At 41.3% G+C, this 22,424-nt stretch overlaps 1 protein-coding gene across 1 annotated transcript in view; it reads left to right on the top strand.

Moving 5' to 3' along the window:
- CDS1 (CDP-diacylglycerol synthase 1) overlaps window positions 1–21,548 on the top strand; it is a 38,555-nt gene extending 17,007 nt beyond the window's left edge. Inside the window, exons 5-13 of the mRNA XM_086746579.1 lie at window positions 5,118–5,257; window positions 6,808–6,866; window positions 9,088–9,170; window positions 10,647–10,734; window positions 11,820–11,888; window positions 12,690–12,842; window positions 15,391–15,510; window positions 17,498–17,601; window positions 18,793–21,548. Coding sequence (XP_086602705.1) covers window positions 5,118–5,257; window positions 6,808–6,866; window positions 9,088–9,170; window positions 10,647–10,734; window positions 11,820–11,888; window positions 12,690–12,842; window positions 15,391–15,510; window positions 17,498–17,601; window positions 18,793–18,922 — 946 coding nt within the window. The 3' untranslated portion in view covers window positions 18,923–21,548. The remainder of the gene's footprint in view (window positions 1–5,117; window positions 5,258–6,807; window positions 6,867–9,087; window positions 9,171–10,646; window positions 10,735–11,819; window positions 11,889–12,689; window positions 12,843–15,390; window positions 15,511–17,497; window positions 17,602–18,792) is intronic.
- Window positions 21,549–22,424: the final 876 nt, after the last annotated feature.

Raw genomic sequence — 22,424 nt, 5'->3', positions numbered from 1 at the left:
AATACAGGATTCTGTAGTTGTCTTCCACCTGTGAACTTGGACAAGTCAGTTGGCCTTTTACTACTTCAATTTTTTTCCTTGTTATAAATATGTATATATATGTACACATACATGTATGCGTACATATATACTTTAAGTCTGAATTGAGCATGTGTAAGCTATCTAAAAATGTGCATAGACAAATAATCACCTGGTATGTATTACCTGAACTACTTTGATTTTTTATTTTTGGCTGTTAACCTTGTGCAAGAAGTAAATAGAACAGGCACCTTAAAGGCTTCTCTTCACATACATAGAGAATTAAAATAATAACATACAAGTTTTAAATCCTTTCCAATCATGCACTTAATCACAGGACTGCATAAATAGAATGTTGGAGGACCTTCTGAAAGCCAGAAGATGAGATTAATTTTTCTGGCAAATCCCAGATACTTGTGACAAAGTCCAGCTTATATAGGGTTGCATAGGACTGGGAAAATCAACTCTTCTTCTGAGTTGTGGGAGGAAAAATAAAAGCTTTTAATTAGAGTCAGTGTCACTGACTGACTATCTCTTGTTACATTGTGGCTTCACTTCCAGAAGCAAATTTACTGTGTAATGTGGTGGATTCCTGCTGTCAGCTGTTCTGTAAATGCTAATCAATTCCCTTCTGGTCACTCCTGGATTATCCAGGGGACTGATCTATTGTCTGCTTTATTCCATGGCTTCTGGATCTACAGCTAGAGCAGACTCATACATGAGCGATCTGTGGTCTCACCAAAATTTTTAGAGGAGGAGATGTGCACTCTACTGCTTAGTCTACTTTGGCAGTTGACCAGTGTCACTTTCATGTTTGGAGCTCAAAATCAAGTCTTCTGCATTGCCCCACTAGTTAACATCAAAGCTCCTTTCAGTCCAACATCTTGCCACTGAAACTAAATATTAAGACATTTGAATGAGATGAGACAATCCTGTTAGTAGTCTGAACATCAACTATTTGGCTTATTTAGAGATGTGAAGCCTTGCAAAGTGAGCATTAACATGTACTGGGGGGAAGAGATAAGTACTGATCACTTTGAGACTGTCCGGAGATCCAGTCTTGAATCATAAGTTTTTATCTTTTGTGGCTGACTTTGGTAATAAGCTGAAGAGTATGTGGATTCGCTATTTATTGGATTTTTGTTGAGTGCTACCTTGGCATCTGAGGATTTCATTGTGACTTAACTCTAGAAAGCTGAGTAACTGAACTTGTGTGAAAACCTGTGACAAAATTACTTGTATACTGACTGTTTTGACTGAAAGGAGTTTCTTTCAAGATGACAAAATTCACACTAACTTATTACAGGGTATCCTAAATCAGTATAGGTGTACAAACACAAAACGTGCAAACAGACCTAGCTATTTGGATCCAGTGAAATATTTATCTAGAGGAGACTAGCCTATAGTTGAAAGTTTCCTCCTTTTCTCTGTGTAGACAGAGAGGTGGATAGAGGAGACCAACCTATATTTAAATGTTCCCTCTTGTTTTTCAAGCTTAGAGTAAATACTTGCAATGCATCAGCATTCCTCAGTGGGGGATAACTGAACCTTGAGAAGTCAAACTTCACCGTGGCCTTCCATTGACTTTGCCAGTGGATGGTCCTTAAACCTCTTCAGTCTAAGGAGGCTATGCCTGAGAGGCATCCCAACGCAGGGGAAATGCTGGTCACAGCCCACTGCAACCCAGGGGAGCTCAATGGGTCTCACTTAGGGTCGCTATTTATAGGGTCTGGAATAATTAACTTTTGTCAGGTACTTTTCCATTTTAGCCTGACTCAGATGACAAAATGTTCTGGTGCTTTCTCCTCATCACACAGGCCTTTCGGCTCTGACCAGGTGCAGCTGTGTGTTAGGCTGTCAGGAGGTGATTGACTGTTATTACTATTTCCATTGTTTCCAGTAATGGGGAAAACAGGAGCCAGGTGCATTAAGCGGGTGCGGGCTCACTGTATTCACAGTCTGTTCCTGACTCACCCTAGGTTGGTATGTTATGTTACCTAGGGGGAGCAGAGTTGCATCAAGCATCAGGTGACTCTGTGTTATGTTGACCAGGAGGAGAGGAATTGCAGCAAGCACCCAGTGGCTCAGGGTGGGGGTAGATAGCATAGAATCATAGAATGGTTAGAGTTGGAAGGGACCTTCAAAGGCCATCTAGTCCAACCCCCCTGCAAGGAGCAGGGACATCCCCAACTAGATCAGGTTGCTCAGAGCCTCATCCAACCTGGCCTTGAATGTTTCCAGGGATGGGGCATTTACCACCTCTCTGGGCAACCTGTTCCAGTGTTCTAGAACTCGCATTGTAAAAATTTTTTTCCTACTATCTAATCTGAATCTACCTCCCTCTATTTTAAAACCATTACCCCTCGTCCTATCACAACAGACCCTGCTGAACAGCCTCTCCCCATCTTTCCTGTAGGCCCCCTTGAGGTACTGGAAGACCGCTATCAGGTCTCCCCGGAGCCTCCTCTTCCCCAGGATGAACAGCCCCAACTCTCTCAGCCTGTCCTCATAAGAGAGGTGCTCCGGCCCTCTTATCATCTTTGTGTCCCTCCTCTGGACCTTCTCCAACTGGTCCATGTCCTTCTTATGCTGGGGGCTCCAGAACTGGACACAGTACTCCAGGTGGAGTCTCACCAGGGCAGAGTAGAGGGGGAGAATCACCTCCCTCGACCTGCTGGCCACGCTCCTCTTGATGCAGCCCAGGATGTGGTTGGCCTTCTGGGCCGCGAGAGTGCATTGCCTGCTCATGTTAAGCTTCTCATCCACCAGCACTCCCAAGTCCTTCTCCTCAGGGCTGCTCTCAATCCATTCCCTGCCCAGCCTGTATTTGTGCCTGGGATTGCCATGACCCACGTGCAGGACCTTGCACTTGGCCTGGTTGAACTTCATGAGGTTGGCACGGGCCCACCTCTCCAGCCTGTCAAGGTCCCTCTGGATGGCATCCCTCCCTTCCAGTGTGTCGACGGCACCACACAACTTGGTGTCATTGGCGAACTTGCTGAGGGTGCACTCTATCCCACTGTCCATGTCGCCGACAAAGATGTTGACCAGGGCCAGGCCCAACACGGACCCCTGAGGGATGCCACTCATGACCGGTCTCCACATGGACATTGAGCTGTTGACCACCACTCTCTGAGTGCGGCCATCCAGCCAACTCGTTATCCACCGAGTGATTCGTCCATCAAACCCATGCCTGTAGTTTAGAGAGAAGGATGTCGTGCGGGACAGTGTCAAAAGCTTTGCACAAGTCCAAGTAGATGATATCCGTTGCTCGTCCCTTGTCCACCAATGCCGTCACCCCGTCATAGAAGGCCACCACACTGGTCAGGCACGATCTGCCCTTGGTGAAGCCATGTTGGCTGTTACCAACCACCTCCTTCCTCTCCATGTGCTTTAGCATGGTTTCCAGGAGAATCTGCTCCAGGAGAATCTTGCCAGGCATAGAGGTGAGGCTGACCAGCCTGTAGTTGCCCGGGTGCTCCTTGTTTACCTTTTTAAAAACGGGGGTTATGTTCCCCCTCTTCCAGTCATCAGGGACCTCACCAGACCACCATGACTTCCCAAATACAATGGCTAGTGGCTTGGCAACTTTGTCCACCAGTTCCCTCAGGACCCACAGATGGATCTCATCAGGTCCCATGGATTTGTGCACCTTCAGGTTCCTCAGATGTTCCTGAACCTGCTCTTTGAGTACAGTGGGCAGTTCTTCATCCTCACAGTCCCTGCTTGCACCTTCTACAGCTTGGGTGGTGAGACAAGAGCCCTTATCGGTGGAGACTGAGGCAAAAAAGTCATTGAGTACCTCAGCCTTCTCCATGTCCTGGGTAACCAGGACACCAGTTTCCTTCCAGAGGGGGGTACATTCTCCTTGGATTTTCTTTTGTCCCCTACATACCTATAGAAGTCTTTCTTGTTGCTTTCTATATCCCTGGCCAGATTCAGTTCTGTCAGGGCTTTAGCCTTCCTCACCCGATCCCTGGCCACTCGCACAGCCTCTTTGTAGTCCTCCCAGGTTACCTGTCCCCGCCTCCACCCTCTATAGGCTTCCTTCTTACTTTCAGTTGGTCCAGGAGCTCCTTTCTCATCCATGCAGGCCTCCTGGCTGTTTTGCCCGACTTGTTCTTCATCGGGGTGCACCTCTGCTGAGCTTGGAGGAGGTGCTCCTTAAATGTGGACCAATTTTCCTGGGCCCCTTTTCCCTCCAGGGCCGCCTCCCATGGCACTCGGCCCATCAGGTCCCTGAAGAGGCTGAAGTCCACGTTCTTGAAGTCTAGGGCAGAGAGCTTGCCGTGTAGTTTCCTTGCTGCCCCATGGATCTTGAACTCCACTGTGTCGTGGTTGCTGCAGCCAAGGCTGTCCTTTAGTTTCACATCCCCCACCAGCCCCTCCCTGTTGGTGAGCCCAAGGTCGAGCATGGCACCCCTCCTTGTCGGCTCCTCTATCGCCTGCAGGAGGAAGTTATTGTCCACGCATTGCAGGAACCTCCTGGACTGCCTGTGCCCTGCCGTGTTGTCTCTCCAACAGATGTCAGGGTGGTTGAAGTCCCCCTTGAGAACCAGGGCATCACCACACCATGTCAGATTTGCCGTCCTATAACCTCAGAGGATTCATTATGCAAGTACCTTTTTTTTTCCTGTTTGTAAGGCAGAAATTGCAAGCTACCCTTATTAGGACACAGGAAAAGAATATGTAGAATAGCTTGTGTCAACATCGATGAGAGCAAAGACTTGTTCTGTACTTCTAGAATATCTGAAAAGGACTTGCATAGGTGTGGATTATTCAATACTGTAGTTAAGGACAAAATGAATTTTTCAACTGTATCCTGCAATATCTGTTTATTTTTCTAGAGCGGTTACTTTGGAAGAAATAAAATCGTAAAATTGGTTTGTCAGAGCAGACACTGACCCAGAAGTATAAGACTGGATTTATACTTGAATTTGATTTTTGTCACATGTCTTTTCTACCCTTCTGGTTTTCCTTTTTTTTTATGGTATTTTTGTTGGGTTTTTTTGTTTTGGTTTTGGTTTTGTTTTTTTTTAAGAATGACCCTTAATATATATTACCATCTTAAAATAACTACTAGCTGGTTTATGTTGTAGGTACTTTTTGCTGTGTGTGAACTACTTCTTTTATGGAGAGACTGTAGCTGATTACTTCGCTACATTTGTTCAGAGAAGAGAACAGCTTCAATTCCTAATTCGCTACCACAGGTTTATATCTTTTGCACTCTATTTAACAGGTAAGTGTAGGAAATTGCAAAAATGAAGTAACTTTGTGCTGCATTTGTTTCTGTGCTTATCTCTTTTTAACTTTTTAAAAATAGTTGCTCCCCTAAAAGTGCTTTATGCAGTTTTAGTTTCTTCTTCCTCTTGATGTTTGAGGAAATTAGGTGTTGGCAGTTCCATTTTTCCTGTGAAAAGATGAATATAAATTTTGCCTTCACTGAGAAGAAAGCAGCCTAAACAAATAGATGATCTTGAGAAAGTTGAGCTAATAGCACTCAGGAGAAGTTGGCATAAATTAATTTTGATTGCTGAAGAACTAGGGCTCAGTACCTGAGTACGTGAACACTATTTTGGCAGTCTGTGGAGATGACATGGATGTGTAATTTCTGTGCTGGGTGGATGCTTTGTTGTGCAAGTGTTCTGATAGACCTACAGCAATAAGATCGACCCATGTATTTTAAACTGATTATTCAGAATGCCTGCGGCTTTATTTTGTCTGCAAGATATTCAGATGCTTGCCTCACGGATAGATTTTCCTCCCTATCCAAAGAAAGACTTTTTAGAAGCCTATTCTCTAGGAAGAAGAGGCACAGTCTGGCAGTCTTGTGGGGTATTGCTTTGTGAACACGTAAATATGGTGTTTTCAGCAATGCACTTAATATTACTTGAGCCTAATATTAAATCAACTGAAGACTCAGATTGGCCGGAGGGACAGGAGACTACTATGCTACAAATACTTGTAAAATATAATAAGAAACCTGATCTTCATGATGAACTGTCAGTCTGTCTACTGTTAATTTTTTTTTTAAACCAGATAAAAATTCTTCTTGGTGCTTAGATCGCAAACTTGAAACCAGCTTTGCAAGACTTGACCTTTTTCAGCTGGCTTTGGCTTGAGGAAACCAACTTAAGTAATGCCTCATGACTGCTGAAGGGAGATGAGGGGAAAGATGAGACAAGCCAGTCATGAGCAACAGCAGGAGGCAGAGCATAGCAGAGCCCCTTGGCGGCTGTCGCATTGGGATCATGGGGTCATTGAGGGGCTGTCCCCAGGGTTAAGGGTCTTTTGAGGGCCTCTGACCCTTGCTGGTGCAGGAAGTTGCCCTTAGAGAAGACGAGGTGCTCTGTTAGCCACCCAGAACATTTCTTTCAGTCAGTTGGATTCTCCCAATGCCTGCACTTCGTGCTTGCATCGCATGCAGCCATATTCCTGTCTGGGGAAAAGAGGCAAGCTGGTCTTTTCCTTTCAGTTATTTCTGTTAATTATTCAAAACCAGCTTGTTGACCTGGTTTTTGAGTGGTTTTTAAAGGTGACGGTCTCCTCCGCTAAAAAGTGATGTCTACAATGAGACCTAAGTAGTGAAATGGGGGCTTGTTACTGATGTGAACTAAATCTTGTGCTCTGATGAGAATAATTCTATATGTACGCTTAACCGAATACAGGCAAATGCTCCTAGCAGCAGAGAGATTAAAAGCTGCTTCAAGGGAAGAGAATTACTGATATATCACAGTTCAGTGTAATAAAATATAAGATGGTACAAACTACACTTGCTTTGTTTTACAGGCTTCTGCATGTTTGTTTTGAGTTTAGTGAAGAAACATTATCGTCTGCAGTTTTACATGGTGTGTATTACCCACTTTGCTGTGGTCACTCACGCTATGAATGTCACTAGAAACAGTCATGTCCCTATGTTCATAAAATACCTTGGAAGAGGGGTGTGGAAAATGTGCTTAAACCAACAGTAACCTGAAATCAAGTGGTGTTGGGCTTTTCAGTACCTGCTCACCTTGCAGCTTATTATTATTGTATCACAGGATGTCGCCTTTTGGTCAATACAAACTGTCACTGGTGAGGTCTTGTGCATATACAACGTGATACATTTCCCTTAGTGACAGGCTGATATGCAAGAGATTTCTGGAGAAAGGGGTGTGCATCTCCCTCCCAGGTCTGAAGCCAAATAGTTCAGCATAGGAAGTGGTTCTTGTGATTCAAGTGTTACTGTGTAGAGGCCCCACTGAAGTACTACAAAGGGAACTTCATTTTAACCCCTGTATGGAAGATTTATTGTGTGACACTGAACAGCAGTTCTGGTCTTCTGCTTTGCTGTGCCTCAATAGATCATTAGCCTATTAAAAGAAAACAGTGTTCTCATCTCTTGTATTTGTCCACCTAATAAACAGCATGGTAGCTAATCAAGAGCATGAACCTTTTTCTTATTTGTATCTTATAGGTCAAAAACTAATTTTGTAACATCACAGGTAAAAAAAAACCAAAACAACAAACCAAACAAACCCAAAACCAAGACAAACCCCCCAAAACCACCCAAACCAAAACAAACCCGAAAAACCCTACTGAACTACCCCCCCCGCCCCACCCCCTCCCTTCTGTATAGGAATGATTAGTAGCAACAGTGTGAAACGGTAATGCAGTACAGCTCCTGTCTTTAAAGATCCTGAGCAGTCAGAGCATTGCGCAGCCTTAAAGATTTCCTAAAATTCTGGGGAGGCAGTTAACCCCTCTGTTTCTACAGTACTTTAGATAGCACTTTACCACTGAGGATCCCTAACTGTAGACTAGGACTTAGCTGAACCCTGTTTGAGCATGTAAAAATAAAAATATTTCACTCAAAAAAATTTACCCCGTTTGTGGGAGAACTTGCCTGATAGGGAAATGCAGCTTTTTTTTAGGAGACATGGTCTTTATTTTCTAATCTGCAAAAAAAGTCCTCATCTTCAGATTGGCACAAGGTAAATACATTAATTTTCCATTATTTTTTTTCCTTTTTCCCCTTCTGGAAAGAAGGCAGAAAAAAATGTGGTGTCAGTCATATGATTTAGTGCCTGCCCAGAAAACATTAAAGTGTGACTACCTAAGAATTGCAGTAAAACAGAGGGGAGCCATGCATCCGCTGTGTGACAACACAGTGTTTGGACAGAGAATGAGATTAGCCATTTGGTTTTAGGTGGTGTTCCAGTATCACTGTACAAATATCAAAAATTTTACTGCAGAGATGCTTTAATTAACCAGCAGGCAATATTTTCAGAAAGCTTTACTCAATTGTTGCAGTCCCCCTTTCAGCCTTCTTGAGTTGTCTTAGCTGGAAGTAGATGTTGGCAGCCATAGGAAAACACATGGGATAAGAGAATTTAAGTAGGACATTCTGAGTGTTAAATGGCCCAGACAATTAGAGTGCTTAAATTTGGCATTTCATGGAAAAACTACCAGTTCTTGACTCAAAAGTTTTTTGAGAATAAAATCTAGTAAACTGTTTGGGAACCACTTTGTTGTACACTGGTACTACAGAATAAACACCAAGTACGTACAGTAATATTAAGGAAAATGATTGTTTAAATGACCATGTGCATCAAAATTAACACTTTGTTTTCACTAATCCTGAGAATTTTCATGTTCCATAAGAGGACTGGTATTCTGTTATGAGAGATATCCACATCTGTGTAACATGACTCTTCCATGAGTAGTTCATTGCCATCTTATTGTTACAGTTCTAACATGTCTCTTACATGTATATACAGAATATCACATTGCTTACATTTCTTTGCTGCTTTCATGCTGAAGGTGTATGTCTTATTAAATCCGATATTAAACTGCATGAAAAAAAATTCTGGGTGGAGGTAAGTGATGGGGAGACCTGTTAAAGTTTCAGTATTACTTCAGAAAGCCAGCTAACTTGTGATATACTGTATGCACACATCTCTTGCATTATCACTAGAATTGGTCTCTCCTGTGAGCTCCTAAGTAGCTCCTCTAGCTGACACATCAATATTTTTCAAGGTGTATGGACTGGTGTTTTCACTAACTGTTGTGTTGTTGCATTGTTAACAGTTCGCATGGACTCATGTCACTTTGCTGATCACTGTAACTCAATCTCATCTTGTCATCCAAAATCTCTTTGAAGGCATGATCTGGTAAGGGGACAGTAATAAACTGATTTGTAATTCTGTTGCGTTGGAAGGTTGGTTCTTTTACGTAGATCTGGTTAGGGAATAATCATGGGAACAGTGAAAGCAGCACAAATTAAGGAGGCATAATTTCTAGTTGGAAGGAGGGTTGGAGGAACTGGGAGGTAAAGGATACAGGAGAGGAAGCAGAAACCTCTTTAACTGGATTGGCAGCCACAAGTATGATAGTTTTGAACAACGACTTCATTTATTTGCAAGGAATAGGATTGCTTGCATGCTTGGTAAAATAGTTTCCATAGCATTTTGCTGAATGGATGAATATCCAGGAATTCTTTTTCAATTACTTGGGAGCTTCAGGTTGCTCAGAACTATTGAAGTTGGGCCATTTAATTTGAAATCCCCAAACTGGCCACCTTCCCTCCAACTTCCCTCTTCAGATAAATTCAGATTACTTCAAATACTTTAAGAGTTTAAATCTTGGATATTGTTGTGTCATCTTAATGCCCCGTTTCCAGCGATATATTAAAGTCTGATGATGCAGTTAAACTTGATTACTTAAAACTGCTCCTCAAAGAGAGGGTGTGTTTCTCCACCCTCCACTTCTTCAGGGACAGGATAAATTACAAGTTGAGAAAGAGGGAAGGAGCACATGGAAGATTATTTATGTTCTTCCAAGGACTTAATATTGTATGCTCTTTTTTTTTTTCCCCTGATACGTGTACAGCTGAGGAGATTACTGCAGAAAAAACATGCTCTTAGTTAGAAAGAAAACCCAAAGCCTTTGACAAAGTTTGTATAAACCAATTCTTTTCATAGTGATCATGTTCATGTGCCAAACCCTGGACTTAGTTGCCTTGCTAGCCAACTATTTCTTATTTCCCCTTGGTGCTAGGCAATTTGGCAAATGGTCACAAAATCTGACTTTTAGCTTATTAATACTCCTTTGAAACAGGGAAAAAAAAGAGCTTAACAGGCTTGAGTAACAAATTCAGATGCTGTCTGCATACAAAGAATGCATAGAAAGCTAACACAGGCTGCTTCAAAGTGGCAAGAGGAAAAAAAGGGAAACTTTTTTTTTTAAATTTAGGTATCACTAAACTTTAAAAGGAATTTGCTTGCTTTATGTTACCAATAACATTAACATGTTTATATCTGTTGATTTCTTCTTAACTGTGGTACCAGTCTTCAAGCCTGATAGGAAAAAGCCAGCCTGTTCATATTTTAAGCTCACACACTAAAATAATATTTTAACTCGAACTAACATGGATCTGTAACAGTCTTGATTGGCTGAAGACTAAAACCAGTATAGATAAATATACTGCTCCTGGGGGAACTAGGTGAACACGTTATGAAACGTAATTCCTTCTAAATACTACAGAAAAAATTCCCAGAAAGAAATGCTGCTGTTTCAATTTCTGTCCTGTGGTTTAGGTTTGGGCAGCTTTTCTTTTTCTCCATGAAATTTTTAATGTCTTTCTCTAGGTTTCTGGTTCCAATTTCAAGTGTTATCTGTAATGACATTACCGCCTACATTTTTGGATTCTTCTTTGGCAGAACTCCTTTAATTAAGGTATGTACTTAGGCACTTCCTCACTAACAAGCTTTTACAACTTATAGCATTTTTGATACTTGTTAAAAAACATGTTAATGGAAAAAATACTTTCTGCTGTACTGCATGATACACATCTTTGCTAAAAAAACAAATTGACTATCCTGTTTCTGAAGATTTGTAAGTGGAAACTGGGATTAATGTGAATGCAATATTGACATTACAGTATAATATAATTTGAGCCTATTGCATCGTCATTTATAATCGCTTTCATTTTGGGTTTCATATGCAAATTTAACTGTATGCTTACTGTCCAGAAACTGTAATTTGAAATAAGCCACTAGGTCATATATACCTATTCCTCATCTGCTCTCATTGCCTTAGCACTGGGAAAGGCTCAGGTAGTAATCTTCCTATTCTGATAGGATATGCAAGACCCCACAGAAAGCCATGAATTATTATTTCCATGATGTTGCTGTGTTAACTTTTGGGTATTTAGTTTGTTTTCTTATTAAACTACTCCTAAATAGAAAATGTGATGGAGTTTGATGAAGAAAATAGCTTGCTATGCCGGTCTCTCAAGCCTGCAGTTATTTGCTGTACTAGTTTGCCAGTCTGTACATAGGAAGCCAGTGTCTCTCAAGGAACGTCCCCAGCAGTAGTTGTCTAACACCCAGGCTTCTGTCACTGTCTAAATGTGCACTTGCTAGCAGAGGCCTCCAGCAGAGCCATAGCATGGCTCATGCAGGTTTCCAAGTCTTCTGCTTGAAGGAACTCAGCTGCTTGATCCGGGTCAGCTGTGGCCAAAGGCGGGCAGCAGCCTCCAGACGGCAGCAGCTGATGGGAAGGGAGCTCTCCGTTCCTTCAGGCTGCCCAGTAACACCAACCAAACTGTGGCACTTTCCCTCCTTGCCTGGGACAGGTCCTAGCCATAGTCCTCCATTGATCACGTTCAGTGGCTGCAACTGCTGACATTCAGTATTTCACACGTACCTTTGAAAAACCAAGTAGGAGCTTAATTTTCACAAAAAAAGGTCCAGAAATACAGTAAAAAAAGGGTTCAGTGATGCAACTGATGGGGGTAACACTATCTCTTTTGTGCTTAGCTGTCTCCCAAGAAGACCTGGGAAGGGTTCATTGGAGGCTTCTTTTCCACAGTTGTATTTGGATTTATTGTAAGTAACAACAGGACTTCCTTCTATAGGTTCAGTCTTCAACTTCCCGTTTTTACTTGAAGTAAAATTACTGACAAATTTGGTCATCTCAAACTGCTGAAAGCCTAAGAGTTAGGAGGTTTTTTTTGTTTTCGCTAGAGAATTCTGCCAGTTCTTAACTAGCCAGAAAGGCTAGACAAGGCTTGCATCTCTCCTGTAGAGGTTATATTGACCATTTTTGCCATTACTGTTACTATATCTGGAATTGTTTTATCTATTAGCTGCATCCCTATTTAGAAATGGAAGTTTATTGATAGCATTATTTTAGTACTTTTATATTACATACTTCATAATGACATTTCTCCTGAGAAGTAGTTTACACTGACGATATGCATAGAAGATAACAGCATACAGTAACTGTTCTGATAAGTAATTTGTCACCAAGGTCAGGAGAACTTGTACCTGCCAAAGTTGGTAGAAGTGATAGTTCAAGTTTTAATGGAGAAGTGAACTGCAAAGAAATGATGAGTGGCTGATGTTTTGGGATTTTATAATGCAGAAACATCTAGTAGATATGAGCCTGGGAGATATGAAAAGGAAGGCAAGTTGGGAAGTCATCACTAAGCGCATTGAACATTCACATTTGTCTGCCTTGTTGAGGCATTCTCCAACTTAAGCAGACCAATTTTATTCCATTGGGTCTCTTTGTTATTAAGATTTTCATTATCCTCAGCTTGTGATGACAAAGCCATCCATTACAGTATGTTTTTTTTTACTGTAACAACAAGTGCCTATTTCAGGAGTCCTTGTTTTGCTTTTCAGTTTTCCTATTTTTTGGCTCAACATCAGTACTTTGTCTGCCCCGTGGAATATAACAGTGAAACCAATAGATTTGTGACAGAGTGTGAACCTTCGGAGCTCTTTCAGATGCAGAAGTACTCTGTTCCACCGTTGCTTCAAGCTGTGCTGGGATGGGTAAGGAAAAAAACAAGGCTTTAGTTAACATTGAAATTGTACTTCCCAGCTTGAATGGTTTTCTGAACCTTTTTCAAAAGGTATATGAATGCTGGTAAGGCTTGAAGGGTAAGAACCGAATCGATGCCATAACCCACTCCATTGCTCAAATAGGGGGGATGGTCACCCAAGCAGAATTGAAATGTGTTGCTGGCGTCACCTGAGAAAACCCACCTGTGTTCTTGTGGCCTGTATTCTCTTTGTACTGGAAGTGAGTGTCACTTAAGCATTTTGCAGACAAACCTATTTTTGAAGAGCAACCTTTAAATTTTTGTGGAAAGTGGACAAAGGCTTGTTATCACCGAATTAGTAACAAGCTTAAGTAATCTTGTAGAACTTCATTCCATTTTCAGCTAGTGTGTAACTGCTGTTAGAATTGGACTTGTACTTTATTCACCACATAGCATCTGGTGTGTTAGTGCCATTACTTCCATGCTGAGTGAAAAAGGAGTACCAGTAATAGTTTCATGTAATGTAGTCACTGACCCTCTTCTTCTCACCCAGCCTGCAAATTCTTTTAAATGAACTGCTTTACCTTTACCTGTCAGGAAATAGGTTGTCAGTTGTCCTACTATACAAAGCAGTGCTTCCGAAGTCACAAGCTCCAGAGGCACTCCAACAGGAAGAGAATACTAAATAGAAACAAAGCCGTCTGTCATCATCTTTCCTTCAGGGCAAAGAGGAGGTGACTGTGAGTTCTGCCGCGCTACCCTCACCTATGCTGTGTGCGCAGCTCTAGGGAAGGCAGTGGGCTTTACCTGTGGTTACATGGCTCTAACACTGAAGGAGAAAAGTTCATGGGATTACAAGAAGAAAGCACAAACTGGAAACTGTAGCAACCAAACCTAAGACTAAAAGTAATTAATGGCTACAGTTGGTACTTAGAAAAGCAAGATTAAATCCAGAAAGAGTTCCGATATGTTTGTACCAAATGAACGTACTGTTGCTTCAGGGACAGTGGGGTTGATTGCAAATTTAGTAAGGATTTTTCTGCACAAAAACATAACACGAACTGAGCAGAGAGAAATCTTACTGTGTCCAGCTATATTGTCTATTTTGACAAAGAGCAGGGAGATGGGAACGCCCAGCTCTGTGCCAGTATAATAAAGAGCTGTCAGTTATCCCTAAAAAGAGACGGTAGTTCCACTTGCACTTCTGGAGTACTTTTGCCAAATTTTGAGGAGATAATTAGTTTTAGCACTTAATAATTAGAAGGTCGAATTGAATCTATTTGTTTTGGCAACAGCCTGTTTTTGGTTTTCCCTCTGTTACTCAATTCCTGATGTTCTCTCTCAGAAATATGTCCAGATGTCATGTTTGGATGACATTTTGCTTGGTGTCAAAAGGTGTCGAGCCTTGTGTTCTCCAAACAAAACTGACCTAATCATTCCAACTCAACTTTTTTGGTTTGATCAACTGAATAGTTTAGCCTACAAGAAAGGTGCCTTACGTTAACTGCACAAAGTAGTCAAGAAGGCAACTGGTGTTGGCCAGCTGTGATGCAAATTGAAAACAGAAGGTACAGGATTTTTCAGCTACAGATGGTGTTTATCAAGGGTGTGCTCTGCTCTCAGGGATGAGGTGAGCGTAGTGCTCCCTCAAAGGCTGGAGCTTGTACCATTGACTTGAAAGTGCTCAAAGCTAAGTTACACACAAAAAAAACAAACAAACAAAAAAAACCCCAACAAAACCCAACCCTGAAAACCCAGAAAACCCAAACCAACCAAAAAACCCCAATTAAAAAAAAAACAAAAACAACCACCCCAACCTACCACCCCCCCCCCTTTTTTTAATCTGTGTCAGGAAGGAAAACAGGTACCTGTTGCCACTGAAGTCTCTCTAATCTGTAAGAACTTGAACGGATCAAAACAAATTTCCAGTCCATGAACAGGCTGAGGGGAACAGCATCTGTTTAAATGCAAAACAAAAAGTATTAATGGGGTTAAACCTTCTATTTCCCATTATTGCTGTACATATACAAAGGTGATAGTATGGTGGACTCATGCAAAATTCATATCTGTCTTGTGAGAGCACTTGAAAGAAGTGACAGTGAATTGCATGAAGGTCACAAGTTTGTGGAGAGCATTGGGCCACTTACTAGAGCATCAGGCCACTTCCTAGAGCAGTACTAGGAATTTGTGGAAAGCTCCTTTCTTTATAGGAAATGGAGCTTGAAAAGCAAGCCAGGAAAGACTGGAGAATCCTATCGTACATTGTGGAATTAGTAGTTATATTCCTTATGATCAACAAAGTCATTGGCTGAAAACCACGTTTTGTTAAAGTTAACTGCCCTAGCAACCCCAAAAACTTCATCCTGTTCACATGACCAGACCTTTCAGCAGCTTTATACAGGATGTCTACTTTTCCTTTCTTTACAGTATTACTTTGTGTCAGAAAAACTGGAGCTTTGTGGAAATTGGCTCTGTAACAGCCCCATTTGATAGTATTTGAGCTTAAAATGCCTACAATCAAACATATTGAAATACAGTGCTAATTATTTTTCTTGTAGGAAACGGTGAATATGTACCCATTTCAGATGCACAGCATTGCACTCTCAACATTTGCCTCATTAATTGGGCCATTTGGAGGATTCTTCGCCAGTGGATTTAAAAGAGCTTTCAAAATCAAGGTGTGTAATGACTCCTGTAAGCTGGTTTTGTTTTGGTTTTCTGTTTGAATTAGATAAATTGGTGCATTAAGTTTGGGGCTTTTAAATTGTTCATTGTTGTACCTAGTGTTTCTACTGAGGTATGATGACATTTGAGCTGGTTTTTAGCATCAGCAGCAGTACTTGGGTTTTATCAGATATATGTGTGTGTTACTCTTAAAACTTTGTGTAATCAACATGTGAATTTAGTATTGGAAATCCAAGAATAATTTGGTTTCATATTTTGGTTTTGTAATTAGTCTTCCAAGTCACATTGCAGAGGTGGTTTAGACAAGCAAGTTGTGGGATATTATAGTTGACATGAAAGGCAATGTGTAGATGCCTAAGAAGCGCTGACAGTGGTTTACCCTTTAGATTGTGGCTGGTTGTGTTTTACCAATCGTATTTGTGTCGTATACAGATGCTGACGTGTCAGGTTCACCGAAGCATGACATATTTGGCTGCCTTTGCCAATACATTGCTGCCTTGTAACAAGAGTGTGTATTGGCAAATGATGTGACATGCTAACCTCTGTTTATTGCAAGGTGTGCGCTGTCGCTTGTGGCAGTTTTGTCCCTGGCTGGTATTAAGTGGCAGCAGGAGTATGGGAAGAGGGCAGCCCCAAATTTTCTCCCGACCTTCTTTATGTCTTGGTAGGACTGCTGTAATTCTTACCCTGTTGTTGCTTGTTGTTGTTCTTGTTGTTGTTCCCTATGTCCACCAGTTTTGGCATGTGCTTTGCACAGAAGCATATAAACCTCTCTGTTTGTGCTGAACTCCCATACATGTGCTTGTACTTATTCCTCTTTCTCATGCCGGTCCAAGCAGCTTGTCCGGCACTTTGCTAGCTACAGCCTTGTGCGCTGTCGTACCTGTACGTCCAAGTAGCAAAAGACTGTTTGTGTGAAGAAGGGCTTTTGGGGGAAAAAATGCTTTGAAAAGTAGCACTTTTTCTTAAAGCAGAACATTTAAAAGTAGAATTTTTTTTTTTTTAAATACTTCTGGGCGCCAAGGTGGCCAAAGGACTGTTGGGAAGACAAGGATATTGTGGAATTGTTACTGAAGCCAGCACATAGGTGAGGTTAGACACTCCATGCCTGCCCGGCACTGGCAGGCAGGAGTGGCACCAGCACAGGACTGGTTTAACTTGCTGGCAGTCACCCCACATAACTGAGGTCAGAGTTTTCACCCAGCAAGTATACAAGTGAGTGTGGATGACAACAAGGATATGAGGGTAGTTTGACTAATAAAGCTGTTCTACAGACAAGATCGGGTAACACAAAGGTAGTGTATCCAGCATTGTTTACATCAGAAATATTTTTTTTTAAGTAGTGATAATTTTTTCACCATAGGGCTTTTTGATGCTGTTAAATATATTTATATTGTAGGCACACATTATGGTTTTTAACTCTGGTTACCAAGAATCCAGTGAAAAAAATGGCAGGTGAATGGGCACTACAACTTGCAAAGCCAGTGTTAGACAGTGGAAAGAGTCCTCAGGTTACTGCTTCTCTGGTGTCAAATATGTATTCCCTGGTAACAAGTGCTTCAGCAGCAGCTACCAGTAGAGGATAAAGCAATAAAAGTATTGAAGAGGAGAATTAGATTCTGCAGAGGCAAGAAATGAGAGCTGTTAGCTCAAGAGGCTTGCTACAAAATGAAGTATCTATAGGCACACAAGTGCACTCAGTACTGGCAAACCTGCACCTGACCTACCGCTATCCTCTTGTGTGGTACTGTGGACAAGTCGCTTCATCTCTTCTTTTTCTTCTCGCCTCTTGACTCACCTTTGCACTTAAAAACTCCTTTAGCAAAGGAGGCTCTTGCTAACTTTTGGCTCAGTGCAGTGAAACAACAGCTTAATTGCAGCCTTAATGTGCTGTTGTCAAGTGATACTAACGTGTGTTTCATCGGAATCACTGACCATGATTGTTTGTTTTCTTCCCTCCCCATCCTTCACACCCAAAAGGATTTTGCAGACACAATCCCTGGGCATGGTGGGATAATGGATCGCTTTGATTGTCAGTACTTGATGGCCACTTTTGTTCATGTCTATATCACCAGTTTCATAAGGTATGGGCTTTTTACAGTATTAACTACTTAAGCTTGCATAAGAGCTATACCACAGTTACTTCATATGAGTTATGTTCTGCACTGTTAGCATAGCAGAGATTGCAGTTCTCTAAATCTGATTTATGCAATGATTTCAAATACAGAACTGTTAAGAAAATATATGTCACTGCCTAGGATTTGTGTCAGGTTCGAGCTGTGCCTCAATGTTTCTGTGACTGCTGTTAAAAGTAACCTGTGTACCCTAAATACCAGAAAGTTTTGTGTAGCAACCTCTTAGAAGTTTTACTAGAATTTACTGATTACAGGGAGGTATGAGGATGAGGTTTTGGGCAGGAGGGTTACTGCAGCATCTGCTTTTCCTGTGTGGTTCCTGAAGAGCCTGTAGTTTGTGAGACTGCAGTTCTTCCCGCAGGTTTCAGTATTTCTCAGTCACTTGACTTGGGATTTTCTGCTTAAGATGAAAACACTATGGTTAAAGAGAGGAGACAACTTCTTAAAAATATTGCTTATCCTCCCTGACTCACACCAGCTTTCAAGAAGAAATCATGGGAATGACAATTCTCTTACAGTCAGTCATTTTAGTTCCTGGGGCAGGGGAGGACCGGGGCTGTATGTGTCCAAGCCCATACATGTCCTTAGTTTTGTAAATGCATATGGCTAAATGATTATTAGATACCTAATCAGCACAGGTTCTTTGCCTCATATTCAGTCCATCTTGGAAGTAGACTGCAAATAAGTGACTAGCTAAAAATGAGGCTGTTACTTAGAAAAGCTTGGCTTAATTTGCAGTTTTCTTTACTGACTTGGCTGAATTTCCATTTAGTTTAATATTACACAGCTTATCTGGCAACAGATACTAAACTAAAAAAGATCTGTTGATGAACAATGTTGATTACAGTGATTAAGGATGAATCAGTGAATCTTACTTGTTGTAAGCCTTTTTAATATCCCCATTTGACAACAAATGCAATAAATGCTTTTTAGTTTCTGTTCAGATTGAGCTAAGGAGCATGCTTTGCCGGTGATGCTCGCCCATGCATCCTCAGGAGACAGACTGGGAGAAATCCATAACATGGTGTCCTGAAAAAAAAGGAAGGCATTGTCTTTGCAGCAAGAGGAAAATGTAAAGCTGTCAAAAAGTTTATTTAACACTGCTGCTCACAAAAAAAAATAAATCTTTTTTGTTAACAGAGGCCCAAATCCCAGCAAATTACTGAAACAGCTGTTGATACTTCAGCCTGAGCAACAACTAAGCGTGTATAAAACCCTGAAATCCCACCTCGTCGAAAAAGGGATCCTGCAGCCATCTCTGAGAGGGTAGTTTGTCATAGTGGAGGACTAGAAGAAACCTCCATTTACAAGAAGCCTGTGGAGAAGCATTGCAAATGTGCACATGGATAATAGCTAAAAGAAGAGTAGTTTGTGGTCTGGAAGAGGTGAATGTTTCCTGAAATTAATGTGAATGCTATGAATTCCTGTTAGGACACAGAAGATCTCTTACTCCTGAAATAATTAAAATGCTTGTAAAGTAACAGGGCACATGCTGTATATTTTAGTTCCTGAACTGGATGGCAGCAGTCTTCCTTCAGCACCCAGCTTGACAGGCTTTGTATTTAAAAAAAAAAAAAATCGCCATTAGTTTTTAATGAATTATTTAATATTGTATATCTTTTTGGTCTTCAGTGGTTACTGAAGCTTAAACAGATGAGGCAGGCAGTCACTTTTATGTAGCCCTGTGCTGAAATTACAATTGGCCAGAAAATACTTGTTAGCCCAGTACCTGTGAGAGGTACTTACAGCCTGCTGTATCAAACTACCTGTATTTACTAAATTGCTGTGAAGGTTAAACTTAGCTGTTTCTAGTTAAACAGCTTTCTTATGAAACAATTTCATGCTTTCAAGAGAAAAGTACTTTTATTGAAGTATAGCTGGGCTGTTTGGGCTGTGGAGATGCTATTTTTTTTGTTAATATTATGGATTACAAACAAGAACCTACATCCAAGAGTAGAGATTACCTGAGAAAATGGGATTCTCCAACCCAGTAAACAGACTGGGGAGAACCTGGAGTTCAAGCCCTTGGTTTCCACGGCCTGGTCAGTGTATGAAGACAGTAAGTCAAGCCTTATTCCTTGTGCCTCTTAACTACTGCGTAGAATGGGAGTATTTCTTTCTTTTTAAAAGCACTTTGCAGTCCTGAGTAAAAGGTGAAGTTTAAGTGCTGTTTTATTAACATGTTACTCAGAGACGGCAGAAACGTTTATCTCATGAATGTGCACAGTGCAAGACAGGATGCATGGTTCTTCTGCTGTGTGTTATTATTTATTAAGACGATCCTCAATCAAGCTTGGGTAACCACATAGGTGTTTGAATGGGGAATTTTTATAGAAAGCAGCTATTTTGTAGACTTAGTAGGGCATACAAGGAAAGCTGATGCTATGTGATTCTCAATCCTAGCTGTTTTCTAATTTTTTTCATCATGTGACATGTCTTGATGCAAATAAAAATATAAACTTTTTTTTAAATTACAAAAATTACTTCTGTACAAACAGAAAGCACAAATGCCATTTTGTTGGTATACTGTAATTTGATACAATTTAATTTTTCCAGCTAATTGTAAATAAGTTTCTCCTGCGGTGAATGTTCCGATGCCACATATGTGTGCATGTGTGTGTATATAAAATAGTAAAAGTTGTATGTATATAGATATTAAAGGTGAAAATTTTAAATGGTTGGTGCTACTTGAGGATAAAACCATGGAGAAAATCACTAGGGTGGCTGATAAGCTGTATCTGTAAAATTCAGACTGCTTTTTGTTGACCACCATGCAGCCGAGACCACCGTGCACTCTGTTTTGCACTTAGGCCATGGTAGTGTGCATACAGCTTGTGTATGGAAAAGCATCCCTACACCTGGCTATGAAACAAAATCCAGGTCTAAAGCAATTCCTGTGGATCAGGTATTTCACAGAATTAAATTATGTCTGACCTGGAGATTGCAGTACTGTATTGAAGGAACACTCCAAGAGGTGAAAAATATCACCAGCTGCTTGTCTGTCGGTGGCTATGCGACTTTGCTTATTAATTGGAGGGGACCAAATTTCAGCCCTTCCACCAGAAGGGCAGCATAGCCTGAGGTGAAGAGGTAGCCCAGCCAGGGAGTGGCATACGTGGAAAAGTGCTTTAAAAAGAAGGGAAGGGAAAATGAGAGTGTGACCAAAGTAGTATACCTGGAAAACTAACTTTTAGATGAGGCTTTGGTTATGTATGGGACTTAGGTAGATGTTTATGAAAAAACACAGCCATACTGGAGCTGGTATATCTTTATCCTGGGTATTAAAAAAATAATTAAAATTTAAAAATTATATATAGAATATATATACATATAGAAAGGTAATTGTTACTTCAGAAACTTGAACTTTTTAGTGTAATTTTATAGCATGTATAATAAGGAACCTAAAATATATTTTAGAATTTAATACAACAGAGGATTTGAAATTAATTGCTATCTATTTGCACAATAGAAAGCTCAACACTGCGGTTCTGCTGTTCAATGTTAAAATGAAAAAAGGATCACTTGAACTCACTCATCAATTCTCTGCCTGGAGTGATAGCTTCCTGCTGGTTTAGGCTTGGTGTAAATAAACTCAGCAGGACCTGTCACTGTGAAGTGACAACTACGCTTGCTTGCTATGAAGTGCATTTACCCCACTTGCTACTTCTGTTAGTTCAAGCATTGCAACGTGATCAACAGGAAAGTTTCACTTTTTACGCCAGTGATTCTTTACACTTGAACTTTTGTTCCAAGTTGCTATTGAGCAAAAAAAAAAATGTATATTATGTAAATATTGTAAATGGTATGAGCATATCATGTCTGTTTTAGTTTGACTGTTTCAATCTTTCATTGAAGCAGGCATTGTAAAAAAATAAAAATAAAACTGGGCCAGAAATGCTCCTGTCTTGTATTTCCTATAGCAGGCACAGTGGGTGGAGATTTCTTAACAAGGATTTATATTCCTTTCTATTATTCATTAAAGTTATGTTCTTATTAGCAAAGCCTGCTATCCATTTCCTCAAGAAGTCCCTCAAGACTTCAGGCCATCCTTGACTGTTGCTGCCACTTGTGTGATGTGCCCAATCTCCCAAGACATGCAAACTTGTCATCTTTTCCAAAAGGTGCTCACTTCAATGCCGTGTGCTTTTCTCCCGGAGCAGGTGGTGCACAGTTTGCAGTGCAGCATGGCTTCTGCAGTTACCTGGAGCTGACAGAATGGAAAAGCGACACTTATTTTGTTGCCCTCTGTAATTACTTCCTTCCATGCAGGAAATCCTGCAGCCTCTGCAGCACACCAGGGAGAGGCTGGAAGAGGCTGCCACGAGCATCAAGGATGCCTGATCCTGGCTCTCTCTGTTCTCTCCATGGTTCACAACCAGAGAGGTCACTCACCTGTGCTAGCACGAACAACCAGAAGTGCCGCAGTGAGCACGGCACTTGCTCGATGGGTGAGCTCCAGTGGTAGGGGCACTTCCTGGGACAGCCAGGCAGGACTGTCTCTGGTGTCTGGGCCCCTGCTTTGTCACAAGGATGGTACTGCTTCTCTCAGCCACCACTGCTCCCACTTCCTTTTACTCTAAAGTAACCAGTTAAGGCTGGTATTATTAGGATTTTGTTAGCACAGACATATCCTTTGCAAGTCAGTATGAAAAGGCAACATGTTCTCATAGGGAAGTGGAGGTCTAAAGCTTCAGCCCCATGTAATTGCCACCAGCTCTTGCCTAAGTTGAGGTGCAATAGCAGCCATTTGCTTCCTGAAGCGGCCGCTGCTC

The sequence above is a fragment of the Chlamydotis macqueenii genome, chromosome 4 (assembly GCF_036417535.1).
Source record: "Chlamydotis macqueenii isolate bChlMac1 chromosome 4, bChlMac1.mat, whole genome shotgun sequence".
NCBI classification, from domain to species: domain Eukaryota; kingdom Metazoa; phylum Chordata; class Aves; order Otidiformes; family Otididae; genus Chlamydotis; species Chlamydotis macqueenii.
This window is presented reverse-complemented; position numbering and strand designations above follow the sequence as displayed.